Source organism: Silurus meridionalis, chromosome 1 (genome assembly GCF_014805685.1).
Source record: "Silurus meridionalis isolate SWU-2019-XX chromosome 1, ASM1480568v1, whole genome shotgun sequence".
Lineage (NCBI taxonomy): Eukaryota > Metazoa > Chordata > Actinopteri > Siluriformes > Siluridae > Silurus > Silurus meridionalis.
In genome coordinates, this window is record NC_060884.1 from 19,204,653 (window position 1) to 19,221,182 (window position 16,530).

Sequence of the window (16,530 nt, forward strand, 5' to 3'; positions counted from 1 at the left end):
AAATCAGACACAAAGATGCACTTGAACAAACAAACCTATTGGAATGAAGAAAGCTTGTATGTAATTGCAAACAAAGCCTGGGATTTGCCTTCCAAAATTAATGACACAAGAAGTAGACATCAAGCCTAATGGGTTCATACCCCGAAACCTAAAAAAAACAACCTAAAGACCCAAAATGAACCAAAGCTAAATGCACGTCATATAAAAGGTCCATTTATTTGGTTTAAGAGATTGTGTTTTTTGCCTGTCTAAAATAAGGGCAAACCTGCCTTGCATTTATGTGTACACACAGAGTGTTGCTCCGATGGAGTACAGGGCAGTGAGTGGGTTTGCTCTTTACTCCAGATCTACCCCTGGGCTGTCATGTCTCTTACATGTCATTATTTTCTCAGACTAACATCTGTCTCAGCACTGCCTCTTCTCAAGGCCAGCTATTGTAGAAAGGTTGAGACTGTTCAATATTTTGAAATGCCAGTATTAACACACGAATGAGTCTACGTATACAAGTCAACGAGTTTACAGCATCTAAAAATTGCATATCCAAAACAGAGCACCACATTTAGAATGTGGCCTGGCCTAGATTTCAAAAGAAAAGCTACTGGTTTTTGCTCACATCAGGGTGTGTAAAACTTTGGCTTTGTTAATGAGCTCTTTATTGTTTTAATCTAGTTCATAGCTGAACTAAGGGTAACAGTATTTCTCTGCTGCAAACACTTACAATCCCTCAGTTTGTGTGTGTATTGAGTATGTTCACGAGGATAGTGATTTCAAAGCATCTTTGTTTGTAGTAATCAGAGCAACCAACAAACCACTTGAGAGACTGAAAAAAAAAATCCTGCAGGTATGACGCACATTGACTCATCCGTACAGACTGCTATATGTCACAATTTCATTAACAATGACTCTTTTATTCAAAATGATTAAATGTAGAACAATGCTGTCCTAAGTTGAAAGGCAGTGTATAGAGTTAAATACTTTATACAAGCAGGTATATGAAAATAGACTTATAGGCTAGGGATGTAAAGAAACCGAGAGAGGGGGAGAGAACTTCACATTCTGATGGTTGAGTGATGAGAGTGGAGGAGCCACAGGAGATTGCACTGCATCTTAAAATATATGTGTCAGCCAAGTAACCCAAGCAACTGTTCAAACTGTTCAGGTAGTTTTGCTGTCTATCTTTATATAGATTCTTACTTAATTACAAATACATAAACACTGCATTTAACGTTGTGTTATAATTAGTGGTTTATGAAAACAGGATCAGTGAGCAAACATGACTGAGATGAGTTAATGAGGCACTCATTTCAATGCTACATTTACTCATCTGACAGATGTTTTGATCCAAAGCAAATTACAGTTAGGCTTAAAGATTATAGGCCTTGCACAGAGGCCGGACAGTGCCAGGATTTATATTTGACCTTTTGATTTGCCGTCCAAAGCATTCAAATCGGTTCAGCTGCATTTGGATAGTGAGATAATTTGTGAATACATGTGAACTGTTATGACAGAAATTTCCCAAGCTTGTAAACAAGCTTGAAAGCATTCACAACATGACAGCATGTCAAGCTAATAAGGCCAATTCTCCATATTTAAGAACTGGCCTGCTGAATATTTAATAATGTGATTCAAACAGGGTCCACGGTTTCAGCCAGAGCGCCAAGTGGGGGATGGGGGGGTTATGTTCTCTCCATTTCAGTGTGGTTTAATATGGGTTCTCCAGGTTCCTACCACCACTTTACCTTTTGCAAGGTCTGTATATGCCCCTGCCTAGAATATGGGATAGGCTCAAGATTAACTACACTGACTAGGATAAAGTAGTTATTAAAGATAGAAGATAAATGAATAATTTAATGAATAAATGAATAAATGAATGAATGAATGAATTTATGAAATGCAAAAAAAAAAGCGGTTGGTTTTTCTAACTTATTTATACCAGTAGAAAGAAAATTCAGTGATACACTACCTCACCCAGGCCTAGACTGTAAGTAACAGCATAATAGCATAAGAGCATTAAAAGTTTAAGCTACTGAGTTCTGATCTCTTGAACTGATCCCTCAAGTGCTCATAAAAAAATCTCCCATCTATTACCCAGAGGTTTGATATATAGTTTTGTCAGAAAATCAATTTAATTTCATTGGATTTATTTCTCATCCAAATGTATTGCTCACTTGGCTTCCAATCTCATTATCATTAACTTGCCTAAAAGCAAACAGAAGTCGCAGTCTGCATTTAAATCAGAGCAAGCCACACCCCAGCCTGCCCAATGCAGCCCGGTGTATATTAAATAAGACTTGATTCTCACGTGGACCCATAAAAAATTCATTGAGTAGTAGTGAAATGCTTTTCAGCATCTTGGCTGTACTAACTGTACTCAGTTATCAATAATAAATGTTAAATGTGTAGTTGAAGGCGTGTGTTAAGGACACAAAGCAAGTCACCTTATGCAATTAACAAAATGGTGGCAGATCTAAATAATTAATATAGCATCAGGTACAATATGCGTTTTTTTGGAGATTTATCAAGAAACATGAAATCGCTTTAATTTCCCTCTGCCATCTGTTCTTTTCCTCTCAAAGGATGCCTTTTCCCCTGTCAAGGACTGTTAATGGAGAAACAGCTCAACAAAATGAAAAAAAGCAGATGACCCAATATTACAAAACAATTTGAAAAAGCATTCATGTTTCTTATGGTTATGTCCAGGCATTTCGTCTTGGTTTATTGTTCATGCTTATTACATTTTAGGCAACTTTCTGACATGACCTTTGTTGGTTATGCTTTGTTTAGTTTGCTAAATCAGTGGAACTTGGTCAACAAGTGCTAACGTTTCTAATTCATTATTCATTTGGATTGAGGCAATAAGGTCGCTCGAGTCATTTTTCACTGTCCAGCATGAGCTTTAATCAACCATATGCTCCAGAGTGCCAAAAGCCTCAGCATCTGTAGCGAGAAAAAAAGAGCTTGGCTGGCTCATACATACATCTTCTCTTTCCCTCACTATTTTCCCATGATGTTCAGGGAATCCCTATGTGGGGGAAAAACAGACACTTACTAAATCATACTGTTACACCTTATTATCATCTCACCTACTCATTTCCATAAACAGATCAGATGAATACCCTGACGTTAACCCATGACTCCCCGTACAGCTCTTAAAGCTGCACCTCTTACTGCACTGGTTCCCATGCCTACTACTGGATGACCCCCTGTCCTGCCTGGTTTAGTGTTTTCCCTGCTCAAACACACCTGAGTCAGATAATCAACCAATGAAGGGCATGCCCGGAGTTAACGTGGGTGTGAACAGGATGGGTGTTCTCCAGGAAACCTGTTGGAAATGAGGTTGTAGAAGTGTTTCAATTTAGATTATTGGTATTTTTCTAAATCTATTGCAGCAGTCCATCTTTTTTCTTCTCTGTTCTCATAGGGATTTTTGGAAAAGCTTTTCCCTGGCTTATTGTATTGAGATAGAATATAGTATAATAAGCTCCTTCTCCGTTGAAGATATAATGCATGGTTGTTCATTAGGCGCGTGCACGACAAATTTGCAGTCTAATACATTTCAAAGTTGACCCATTTGGCACTTACCGTCTGTGGCTTTTCCGCTTTCTGTTTATAACTTAACCCGGGCGTCTGTTGATATGTGGTGTTTTCTCGCCGAATCGAACCGAACTCCGTCCACAACGAGATTTGTTTATTGATTTTATTTTATTTGCAAGATGGAAATTTTCTCAATCTCAACAACTATGTATTTTTTTAAGCTGTTGCGCTGTCCAAAAGCAGAGGTGCTGAGACAGCCGTGTAGGACTGTCTTTCTCCGTGTCTCACAGTCCCTATCTTTCTTCTCTTCTTGCACTCCGTCTGCCTCCGCGCGCGACCGAACCGCTGCCGAGTTTCTCGCTGATCCGAGTCGCGTGCGGTTCGAGCTCGTGAGGATGACTAATGTTACAGCAGTACCGTTAAAGCGAGGGCGCGCGCACTCACACACACACGCAGTACAGGCGGGACACGGTGTTTCGCTGCATTCAGCGCCCCCCAACACATATATACCCGCACACACACACACACACACACACACACACACACACGCTGCACACTCCAGCAGTGAAGAAGCGCACACACACACACACACAGACCAAAAGAAAAAAGTTAGTCTGAGCGCGCGGGTAAACCGGTTATATTGTTTTATTTGCTGCAAGTAAACAGCGGCTGCACACACACTTCATTCGATCCATGAAACAATATTTCCAATTAGGTTGCAAATAAAAAAAAGGGTTTAATTTTTCTTGAAAATGATCTCTTGTGCGGTTTTGCTGTTACTTTACAGCAATTTGTCATATCCATAGGATGCATGCAACACCACAGCTAATAGGCAAGCTAAAATAAAATCACATTTATGTTTTGCTGCAAATTAATATCTAACTTTTGGGAATGCCCAAACACTTGTGAATTCCAGGACCTATGAGAGCATACTGGTACGTCAGGTTATGCGCATTCTAGCTTAGTTAGATGTTGCCATCTAGTGGTGCATCCGTGTTTTGATTATTTCCTACCCACCACCTTACCACAAAACATTAAGCGTTATTCAAATTATTTATTCAAATTAATAAATCATAAGTAAAAAAATTAATTCATTTAGATAGCAAAGCTCACCCAAAAGGAATGCTCTGCAACAAATCGGATCAATTCAAGAACAGACAAAACCAATCAAAAGGAAATTATTTATTGTGAGGGGAAAAAGAAAGATTCCAGAAATTAAAGTGATTGCACATGAGAAAAGGATAAGCTAGCAAACCAGTGACTAACCGAACATACATATGACAGAAATTACATATAAAATGACAGAACAGATGTATGCAAAAAGAACGAAGTTATTAACCAAAACATGTAAGCAGTGTTTCAATAGAAGTCTGGAAATAGATGTAAGCAACGCAAGAAAAATCAGGCTAGAGGTAGTAAGTTAAAGAGACTGGTCTAGTTGCTTTCATGCTGAAAATATTTCACCACTCATTTGGGGGGGCTTTATATATTCATACTGAATAACTAGAAATTCCCCCAGCATTTCCAACCACTCAGTAGCAACAAAGAAGTCAGATGAATGAGTTGTGAGACATTTTCCAACATCGCACAGCAAGTCCGGTTACATGGACTTACTACAACTAGATTTTTCAAAATATCTGGATAAGAAAGAAGGAAAAAAAGAAACCCCTTGGTCTCATAGCCTACACAAAGAAGAAAAGTACATTTGTAACTTCACCAGTGGTAAAGTCAGCAGAGTCCTGTGTAGTCTCCATAGAAACACAGTGTTCTATCTTGAGGACTCTCTACACTCACTCGAACAAATCACACACCATTCACGACAAGGTGTTCTATTTTCACTCGTCCATTTCCCAGTATGCTTTCGCTCGCTCTCAGTCACGACTCATTCTCTCCATGTACGCACATCTGGTTGCGCACTTGCATTTCCACACTCGTTCGCACGCACTCTCTCTCGCTCTCACACTAATCGCACTGATGCTAGTCCATATGGTTCGTTGGACACTGTTGAGACTGAGGCCCCCTAGTGGCCAGTCATCAGTAAGACAGGCCATGTGGTGTGATCAACCGGGATTGGTGGTGACCAGAGTTTGCTGGATGCGATCGCGAGCGACTGCATAGCGCTGCATGATCTGCTTTACATGCTCCTCTTCCTCTCGCTTCAGAATGCGTAGGAAATTATGCAGCTCCGGCATAGAAAATGCATCCCACTGGGAGAAGAACAAACAAAAAAAAGTCAGCAATAAGAGACTGTTTAATTAATAATGCATGTGTGCATGATAGAATGTGCGCTCAGGTCTCTCACTACAAAGCAAGGACAACCTCAAGGGACAAGAGTTAAGTGAACCCAGCAGACCTAACGAATAAAGAATTCTGTCTAAAATAAGTGTAGCTGCAGACAAACTTGCTTTGTTTGCTTTTTTTTTTTTTAACAACAAAGGATGCTCGATAGCAAATTACCCTCGTATGAAACATGACCCTTAACAAGAGATTTTGCAGGTATTGGAAATTGGAAGATTATATTCAGAGGTAAAACTGATTCAGCGGATGTGTTAATCGTGTGAGGGTAGTAGCTGGTTTTCCTTACATTGACCTCTCCAGTCTCATTCTCCTTTAGGACCAGACTCAGCACCTTCTCATTTGGGCCAGCAGACAAACGCAGGAACAATGGACACTCGTCATTGGGCAGCTTCCTTAGGTACACTGAGAAAAACAAAGAAAAAACAGGTAAGCATATTCTAAATCGATTTCAGAAAACACTCGGCTACCAGAAATGGCATGCGGTATAAAGCAAATACCCTCGTGTTAGTTCAAGCTTAAGCTTCCTAACACTCTAAGTTTGATGTATAGCTGTAAAGTATAACAAGCATAACAAGAAATCAAGCTAAAATCACAAACAATTCATGGCATACCCTGGTCATGCCGCTCAGTGCGTTCAAACAGCGCGAACTTTGCAGGATTGTCGATCACTGTGAATTTCTTGAGCAGGGCCTGAATCACTTCCTGTGCACGAGTTCGAGAGCTGATGTGCAGATGTTTGGCTGTGTCCTTGGGAAGGTAGAAGGATGTGCGTCTTTTCACCCCTCCCCCTCGCTTCCCGTTGGCTGGCTCCGCAGCACCCTTTCGCGGAGGAGGTACAGACACAGGTCGCACCAGCTTCAGGTGAACTTTGATGAAACCATTGTAGGTGCCATCTTTGTTCTGTGTAAGACAAACAAATCAGGTGTGAGAAGGTTACAGAATGGAACTGCTAAATAAAACAGGCATAATGAAGAAAAAAAAAAAACGTTGGCGTGTATATTTATAAAAGTGAAACCTTACCAAAGACATGAAGAGGTTGCTGTTTATCTGAGCATTATACTCCTTTATCTTCTGCTGAAGTTCTGCATGTGAAAGCTCTTGCTTCTTGCTTTCAGTCACCTCATCCTAACAGACAGACAAATTACAAACAAACTTTTAATTCCTACTTTAGAAAAATAAAAACACAGGATGCTATACATTTAATAAAATACATAATTTACATTTGAAGATTAAGCAGCTGTCAAGAACTTATCCATAAAATACATTCAGGCCATAACCTTGAGAAAAGGAGGAAGTGATAATTAGGCTAGTGTGGAAGTCACTACACGAGTCATGAATTTGTGCATGACTGACCAGCTGAGTTCATGTAATTGAGTTACTTTGACAACCCCTTTTTCCATTATTATACATATTAGGTCATCTCTAGACCACAAAGCTTAGAGGAAATGCCAAAAGTGGAACTGGCATATTAGTCAAATAAGCTAGTAGAGAAACAGGCTCTTCGGGTTGCGGATCAGACAGCTTAGGAGAACAACCGACACACAATCCTTTCCTCTTACAGTAATGCCCACCACTGTGTTAATCATGTCCTCAAACACAATAATACAAAAAAAAAAAAAAAAAAAGGAAAAAAAAAAAAGCACTATTTACTAGTCTATTTCAGCCTTAGATAAAATCCAGCAAGCCTTTTCACTTTCTATAAAGTGTCCCTTGTAAAATCTCCCTACAAAACCAGTATTAAATTATTTGTAAGGGATTTTATCAAACTTATAAAATTACCCAAACCCGGCCATAAACAACACATAGATGGTAAACATTATTTCCAGTATTTACATGCTCTTAAAAAAAAAAAAAAAAAAATTTATGTTTATCCAGTAAATCAGTCGTTAAAAAGTTGCATCAGCCTCTGAACTCTTCCAGTTGAATTTAACAGGGCAAAGCCATGATGTCACGCACAGCCAATCACAAGCTTTGGTCCATCCCATTATTTAAGAGAACGAACGCATGTGGATGGTTTCACAAGTCAGTCATGGATGTCTTGGCTTTAAAGCTAGGATTCCTGCATCCGGTTAGAGCAGAAATAGTCTCTTCTCTTCCCCCTTAGGCTCACACCATGGAAAGAATGCTGCTTTTGTGTGCCTTGTTCACATGTGGGTGTCACATGGTGTCATTTTTCAAATTACATCATCCTTCCTGTTTGGGTATTACAACATCTTTATTGTCTACAAGAAATGCATACATTATGTTCTCACGTCAAACTTTCAGAAAGTTCTATCGCGAGTGGTATAGTGCATCCTAAAATCAAGGCGCATAAAATGAACGGCAGCAGTAATTCGAGCGAATTGACTAGTTTAATGACTTAGAATCATTACAGCACCTTGGTCCCGGGGGAAGGATGTTTCGTTTTACTGTGTACTGCACTGTATTTGGTAGGAATGACAAATAAAGCCTACTTAACTCGACTAAACAAAGCCTACTTGAAAACCTCACTAAAACCATGATGAAAGACATCTATTGATCCCAAAAGGCCAGCATGTGACTCAATGCACTACAACTCCCTTAATCAACTATTTGAAACTCACAGTGCCCTTAGGGTTGTTCACTAAATGTCTGCTTAGATACAATGACTACATTTAGATATTAGACTAATATCCATGAAGCTTAAAGTGCTGATAAGTGGGTTTGTGTCATGTGACTGCAGGTCACAAATAACTGAGAAAATCTAAAAGCTTTGTGGTTCAAAAATGACATCAATAGTAAAAAACGATAAAAATGGTCATGTTAATATAGTCCAGGTTGTTTGTTGTATTTAACAGGAAGTGGATAAAAATGTGCATGAGAAATTAGTGTCGTGGATGACGGGGTAAAGAGTTGCGCCAGCTTGTGTAATGATTCATCCTGCAGTTAACTCCATTTCCTTCCTCTCTCCCACCCTCTCCCTAAAACATGTCTGTAGGCCTTCCTGTTCTCCTCTTCCAACAAGCTTTTAGTTCAGTATAAAACACACAAGAAAATCCCTAAATGAATTTACTTTCTAGAGGGCATAAAAAAGCAAACCGTTTATAATAGCCTAAAACTGTGTATATTATAAACGAGAAAAATAAATAAATACAAACTCGTCTTTAATAATCATAAACCCTAAATGGCAAAGTATTAATCTTTTAAAAGTTTTAAAAAAAGAAAAAAACATTATTAGTGAGGAAATGAGCACATAAACAAATGCAGTCCTGAGATCTCTTGTATCACCAGTTGCTCTTTTACTGTTTGGGGAAGTTAGAAAGAGGAACATTTACTTATATTGAACTCTTGTGCAGGAAAATGATGTTTAAACATGCCTGGGTTTATGACGTTTTCCCCAAATTCATTAACTACTTGATGCAATCAACACTGAACAAAACAAAGATATTTAATAGTACTAATAAAACACTGCATGTTTCAAAGTTCTGGATAATTCCATGACCAATGATTTGTTTAGAGCCATAAAAAGCAGGGTTTTGTTTATGTTTTGGCACATTTTCCGCTCAGTAGTGAAGACGGGAGTGGGCAGAAGTCAAGTACAAAGTTACGGTTAAACATACAGAGATATCTATAAATAAACATTATTGTCGCTGTTTCGACGATGTGAAAAAAGGTCTTAAAAGTAAATGAAACAGCAGCTCGGTTGTTCTTATTTTACTGTACTGAACGAAAGTCTGCTCGAGCTCACCTTCGGTTTCGGGGGTTTGTGAAAGAAGGAAGTTCGCGCGGTGTAAAACTGCTCGAACTCCGAGTCCAAATCCTCTCCACTGCAGTACCCGCTGCTTGCCGAGCTGCCCCAGGTCTTCTCAAAAGACGGAGTCTGATCAGCACAACTAACTCCACTCATCGCGAACAGAGTTTACGAGCGCTTCAAAAGCTGCTAATGAACCGCTATACACTCAAGCAAATGACTTGAGACCGGGTGTCGTTTTCTATTTAAACTCAACACAATATAATCTTAAAACCTGTACTGTATATCGCGCTTGGGGAATCTGCTATCTTCTCTCGGCGTCTCAGTGGTGGATGAGATATTAGCCCACGTTGCTCTTATCCTACACCGGAAACGCTCCACCCAGGACGGTTAAATTGGAAAATATACAACCCAGTACAGCGCGCGCAGTGATTGGCTCTACACCGGAAGTTCCAACTCGACGATTACGACATTGCAGAGCGCCATGTTTATTCAAGCCGTATCTCAAACTACTGCATGTAGTCCACATAGTGCACTACACACCCAGAATCAATGACTCTATATCAAGGACTAGTGCACTTCTCTAGGGTGGAGAGAGGATTTTTGTAATGCAACCACTACCCCCTGATTTCTGCCATGTTGCCGGGTCTGGATTTTCCCCGCGGAATTTGGTTAATTTTGAATAACAGCACCGGATGGTAGCTGGGCGTGTTGTATACACTAGATCCCTGATTTGTGTAGTAGACAAAGTCTCTGGTATTTATTCATTGAGTTTTTATAGTTACTGTCCTACACCATGGACACAAAAAAAAATCTACTAACAAGCTCAACAGTCAACAGACAAAATATTATTATAAGCATTACAACAATAAGCCTAATATCCCATCAGATTTCTGTTCCTAAAATGAATCTGTCCCATACCGAAAGTTCACATATATTGAAATGTATTAAACTGAAATAATTAACTCATCAACAATCATCACAAAAACACATGGAAACAGATCCCTAAAAGTTTTTCAAGCATTTGTTTTTGTCATGATCTTTGAATTTTGGGTCATGTCTCATACATTTGCCTTCTGACATCCTTCTTAACATACAAACAGTTAACAAATTGAAAGAGGGGAAAAGCAATGACTTTGCTATGGGCATTTTGACTGTGTGGTTTCAGTCTGCCTGTCCTGTAGAAGGAAGTGTGACTGCATATCAATACCAAGTATTGAAGGTGTTAGACAGATACTGAGGAACCACAGGACAAGGTTGCATTTAAAAAACTGCACATGTTTATCTCATTTTGCAAAATGAATATCCACCATAATGCTTTATGTAACAGCTTCAATTCGATAGTTTTATATATTTAAAGAATATGAAGTTAAAAAAAAATTTACAACACTACAATGATGACTACAGTAAACATAAGTTAGATTCAGTAAGTGTGCATATATTAAACAGGAATATTAAAGATTTGCTTTAAGGATTCAGGTGGAGTGTCAAGGCTTATTTCAGATGAGGAAACTGTCACTTTAGGTTACAAAATTGCTTATAAAATTTATATTCTTCACTACCTTCGATTTCAAAAAGTATTAAATGGCATGTATTAACATGTTTTTTTTGCTATTTCTTAAATGCTAAAGATAAAGTCATGATAATAATCTACAAATGATTATGCTAGTTACTTTATTCAGCTTTTAACAAGAAGACAAACATACTGTATGCATCCATACCAACCCTCAAATATATATCTTACCACATTGGTGTCAGTTTCAATGCTCTCCTGGACATCAGTGGACTGATCGGTAGTAGACGTGTCACCTTGATTACAGTTCAGTTTAATGAGAGCTCTACAGCGGTAATGGCAGGTGAACCTACAGTCTGGCAGACACAATTAAGGTGAGAGATGATGAGAATTTTGCTATCTGCTCTGTCAATAGATATCAGAAACAAATTTGAAGCATATCAAGTGAGAAAGTGCAATTCTGGTACAGGCAACAAATTAGGACCAATAAAATTATGACAGGTAAATAAAAAGCCATCTCATTTATCATTATAAAACAGTGAGAGTGAACAAAAAAGGTACTTTTCAAGAGAAACAAAGCTGTCTTATGTGAGCATGAAGAATAGCACATATATATATATTAAACAAATATCACAGAATGTTCTAAATATTAATGATTAAGCATATTTAGCTAAGACCAAAGAGGCAAGTGTTTGTTTTGTATTTAAATTCTGAATCACCTTAAATTCGGGACAGATGTTTGTTCAGATACACAGTGACTGAAGATGAAGTCTAGGTAAGTTTTGAGAAAATAAATAACCATAAATGATAAATGACAATTAAAGTGATAGCATGGTTAATGAATAACCTCTAAAAGTCCGATACTCAAGCAACTTCCTGTCATAGCATGCTTACTGTGTGAATAGGGTAAACCACAATCAGCTCCTTAATGCTTAGACATCACATTTATTTCATGAACACAGAATCGTTCTAACATCCTTTTTGTGACCAATGCTAAAATATGTTCTGCTTACACTTTAATAGTATGAATTTTGGCTAGAAAGGAGAAATTGGTGTGGTATTGTGTAAAGTATACAGTAAGCTATTATAAATTGAAAATTGTGTGGTTTTATTGAAATTTAAAGCACCACTAAACCAACTGATGGCATGAATAACATTTGCATAATAATCCAATTCCACAATATGTAATTGTGCAATATTGTGTAATATGTAATATGTATGTATTAAGAATAAATGTAAGCAAATCACAAGTGAACATATTTAAACCCAGGTTTTGTGATAGCATCTTTCAGACCACTTATGGAGGTGGTGTGGGATGCTTGTGGCCACCTTATTATTTGTCAGTATTGTTATTTGTATTATGTGTTTCAATGCATCTCCTAAAAGACCACGTTAGAAGACCACATACTGTACTTCTGTATTAAATGTTTCATTTAGTTGTTTTTTTACTTCCCTTTTTTTCCAGTTGCATGACTTGTTCAATGCAAATGAAATGTACTTAACAGAGTGGACATTATACAGCATGTGACCCAGCGTGATTTTATCTTTTTAATTAGAAAATTACATCTAATGGCTAAATTGTTTGTTTTGCATTTGCTAGTATTTTGAATCTGGTCTTGAAATGATGTTTTGTCACTTTTGACCAATGTGCAGCTTTTTGAAGTGCAATATTACAGAATTAAACACAGTGCATGATGCATTAACAGTTAAATGTATTTGTTTAATATGCGATATGCAATGACTTTATTGGAGTTCAGGCTGTATTGTTGCAACCTTTTGTATGCACTGTTTTTCAAAAGAAATGTACTGCTAACACTGCAATCTTTTTATATGGTAGGTTATTTGCTAATCAATTTTGATATATTTACTTAGTTGAATTCTAAATACATTAAAAATCCATATTCGACCAGGGAATAAAAAGCAATACTGTGACGTCAATTTAGTGTGACAAGAATGTAGAGTAGTTATGAGGAAACACACACACAGAGAAAAACACCCAAAGAATAGATAAAGGTCAGAGATCAATCTCCATCCTACACTGAGCCTTTGAAATAAGTATGAAAAACAAAAACCCACAGAAGGGAATTTCTAGCTGAGAATGAAGCTTTAAAATGAGGTTCCTCTTTAGTTAGCTGTCCTGATTTACAATTTAACTGCAGGAGCCATACTTCAACAGCAGTCAGTAGTCATCAAGAAAGAGATGTGCAAATGTGTTGTGCAGGTAAAACACTGAACCAGTGCAGCATTTACATAAAATGGCAGCTGTTTCATGTTTTCTCCGAAAAAGATCAGACAGCGTAGAAGCAGCAGAAAAATAGAAGCCACATGCTGAGGCTTAAAAAAACCTGAGCAGTATAGTGCTGTAGACAAGAGTGAAAACAGCAAAACTATGCAGCACGAGAGCCATCACAATTAGGGGTGAGAGGTAAAGAGACTCATAAAAAGTGGAGGCAAGAGACTGTGGGAGAGAAAGAAAGCATAACAATATATGCTCATCTGGAAACATGCTGATTTCATATGTACGATTCTGTGGTTTACTAATTTGTTCCACACCCACATATGTGTTCCAACGTTCATAAGCATGTTTAGTTTGATTCCATTCTTACACATGAACATAAGTAAACTCTGTCATCAAGCTGATGTAGTTATAAACAGGTTATATGGTTATGGTCATATTTTAACTGCAATCTACTATATTGGCAATCACCAATTAAATAGTTTTAATAATGCAATCCTATTTCTCAATCTTATGTATTACTAAATAAAGATCAAAATATACAATGGGAAAATATTTACATTTTTAAATAATTTAGTAATTGAGTCACAAAACAGCAAGGACAATATGTTTAAAAGTAAATTCGTTCAGAGACCACCAAACCTGCTGTGAAGATCAGATTGGAAGTATTTCAAATAAATCATTTAAAGAGTTAGTTGTGATTTCAAATGGCGTTCTAAAAGTGGTTGTATATCTATATCCATGTTTGCAAAGTAGGGACATCATTGTGAATTAGTATTGAAAGTATTGGGGCAGTGGAGGCTCAGTGGGGCAATTTCATTTAAACACTACTGTCTCAAGTATTTAAAAAAACATCTAAAGAGTGTCACTCTCCTACTGTAGTACTTCACTAAAACAAAAAAAAGTGCTTTTTACATTGACTTCATGCCTGAATTGTTAACCATTATTATGATGTTACTCTGTTTAACTTTAAAGTAATTGTTTAGTCATAATCAGTAACTCGTTTAACTCAGCCTGGTAAATATTGAGCCAATTCTTAAAATACTAGGCTTTAGGTGAGGAAATATCCCAGACATGCAATACATTACTTCAATTTGCAATTAAAGGCAATCAATTGTGGCCAGCCTACTGGTATGTTTTTAGGAAGGGGGAGGAATCTGAAAAAAACCCACACGAACACACAGAATGTGTAAAGTTGCAGACCCTGAGAGTTGGTGACACTACCGGATGCCCCACTGAGTTAAGTCCCCATTTGCTGTTATAATAACCTCCATCCTTTGGGAAAGATGTTCCAATTTGAAATTTGGTTGTGGACATTTTGATCATGCAGCCACAAAGAAATGTCAGGTGCTGGTGTAGGGTGAGGAGGCCTATGGGTGCTGTCATCCGATACAAATGTGTGCATTTAGTTTTGTTTTGCTAGTTTTGATTTACTTAGTAGTGTAATAGTGTACTTAATAGTTTAACTTAACTGCATTATGTTTCACAAAACACTCCAGTTTGAACAGTCTTACATAAAATACCTTAGCCACTGGTTTGAACCCATCTTGTTTTTCATCTTACTGAAATATTCATCTTATCTGCTACCAATTATTATGGAAACAATGCTAAAGATTATGTTGTTACAACGTATGTAGAGATAAACGTAAATCTGGACGACACCTGTGAGTCTAAGAATCTAAATTTGAACTTGCTTGCCTTTACATGGATAATGTTATCACACACCACACAATTTTCATTAATGGCAGACACAGGACACAGGACACTACCATTACACACAACCTCAAAAAAAAGAACACTCACTGGCACAGCGCAGGCTTTGTTTGTATACCCCCCAGATGAAGTCTCCACACAAATCACACCAGGTGGGTTGAGTATGGCTACAGGGATGAAAGTCATGGCCTTCTCCTGTGTCCTCAACCAGCTGTGGGTTCTTCAAAGTGTCTCCCAGGACCCTGATAATCCGCAAGCGGTTCCAGAGCTCTGGTACTTTCCCTGGGCTTATTCTCAAGGCATTCACCCTCTCTAACCGAGGAGTCCGAGGTTGTAAAGTATCAGCAAGCTCGATGTGTTCTCCAAGCTCCTCCAGCTCAATCAGTTCCCCCAGTGACATGATGTTCTTCACAGCTTTAATGTACCCCTGTGTTGAAATAATCCATCTTCTGGGTTTTTAGGTCATAGTATACTGTCTGATTTAAAGTCAACTGACAGCAATTGATACCAGTCCAATTTAAGACAAATGTGTGTAAGGCTTTTCATTGTTTCACAGCTGGGGACAGTGAAGGTCTATCAAGTTTGTGAATAAGTCTGAAAGTTTGTGCTGATTTTTTACTTCTGAAAATTAAAAAAAAGCAGGAAACAAAATAAGCTTTGTGTTTCATTAACATTCATTAACACTTTTGGCTTAAAGAAACAGTCATTGTTCCTCACTGTATAATTAGAAATGCTCTCCTAAAGCAGGTTGAGTTCATTTTGGTTTTCTAGCAGTTGATGGGTTTCAGTAAACAGATGATTTATAGGAAACAGAGAATCTCGCTTTTGCCTTATATTTCAAGAAACAAAAGGATATAAAGAAAAAGGAATTGAGAAAGTCCCATGTCAAATTACAGACTTCAGTAGGGAGTTTTCACATGAATGCAGGCATAAGATATACAGTGCGTCATGGTTCATAGATATTTATATATATATATATATATATATATATATATATATATATATATATATATATATATATATATTCATCTCACGTGAATTTTGTAATGACCTACCTAAGCGAAAAGAATGAAAATAACTGACAAGATCCCTTTACAGGAAAACGGAGCTCCATAAGCCCAATGTCCGCAAAAAAACCCCCAAAAGATATTAAATAACTCTCAGGCTCTACATCTCAGCAGCTGCCTTGGGCTCTGTTGTGAAAGTTGCACGGTTCACTCTCATCACTAGAACTGCTGACATGGAGCTGTGAGTGAACACACCCAGACTTCTAGACGAGTTTCCATCCGTGTCGTGGTTTGCGTCCGTTTAATCCAACTCGGTGGGAAATGCTGCCACATCTGCAAAGAAAAGTCCCCTGGTCGCTGTAGTGCAGCATGTAAAGCAATAGCGGAATGAATTTGTGAGCCACTTCCTGAGTGCGTGTATGCGTGTGTGTGTGTATGGGGATTCAGTCGCTTCTTCTCGGGTCGCTTAGGCTGCACCCCCTCTGATCTTCCCCCATAAGCCACTCGCATGCAAGCGTAC

The 16,530-nt window shown here is 38.1% G+C and overlaps 2 protein-coding genes across 9 annotated transcripts in view; both read right to left on the reverse strand.

The window, feature by feature from the left end:
• LOC124383807 (metabotropic glutamate receptor 4-like) overlaps positions 1-4,555 on the reverse strand; it is a 134,851-nt gene extending 130,296 nt beyond the window's left edge. For all 6 annotated transcript variants that reach the window (XR_006925282.1, XR_006925281.1, XM_046846144.1 and 3 more), the window contains exon 1: positions 3,583-4,555. The gene's annotated coding sequence lies outside the window, so the exon portion shown is untranslated. The remainder of the gene's footprint in view (positions 1-3,582) is intronic.
• Positions 4,556-4,701: 146 nt separating this feature from the next.
• On the reverse strand, positions 4,702-16,469 carry LOC124383833 (ras association domain-containing protein 1-like). 3 transcript variants are annotated; one of them, XM_046846162.1, is made up of 7 exons: positions 16,059-16,469; positions 15,094-15,624; positions 11,286-11,410; positions 6,853-6,957; positions 6,444-6,732; positions 6,119-6,234; positions 4,702-5,741 (listed from the first exon to the last, which is right to left on the reverse strand). In XM_046846162.1, exons 2-7 carry the CDS (start codon positions 15,401-15,403, stop codon positions 5,595-5,597), a joined length of 1,092 nt encoding a protein of 363 aa, XP_046702118.1. In that variant the 5' UTR covers positions 15,404-15,624; positions 16,059-16,469; the 3' UTR covers positions 4,702-5,594. The 3 variants fall into 3 exon arrangements, with proteins under 3 accessions (XP_046702118.1, XP_046702127.1, XP_046702136.1); XM_046846171.1 differs by lacking the exon at positions 16,059-16,469 and having other exon boundaries at positions 15,094-15,942; XM_046846180.1 differs by lacking the exons at positions 11,286-11,410; positions 15,094-15,624; positions 16,059-16,469 and adding an exon at positions 9,539-10,162.
• Between the last annotated feature and the right edge of the window lie 61 nt (positions 16,470-16,530).

What these genes read in the sequence shown, in the direction of transcription:
- LOC124383833 (XM_046846162.1), bottom strand. Translation starts at nt 15,403, where the DNA reads ATGTCACTGGGGGAACTGATTGAGCTGGAGGAGCTTGGAGAACACATC. An exon ending in ACAAAGCCTGCGCTGTGCCA is followed by an intron (nt 11,411 to 15,093) that starts GTGAGTGTTCTT and finishes TGTGTCTGCCAG; the next exon opens with ACTGTAGGTTCACCTGCCAT. An exon ending in ATGAGACTGGAGAGGTCAAT is followed by an intron (nt 5,742 to 6,118) that starts GTAAGGAAAACC and finishes TTCTTCTCCCAG; the next exon opens with TGGGATGCATTTTCTATGCC.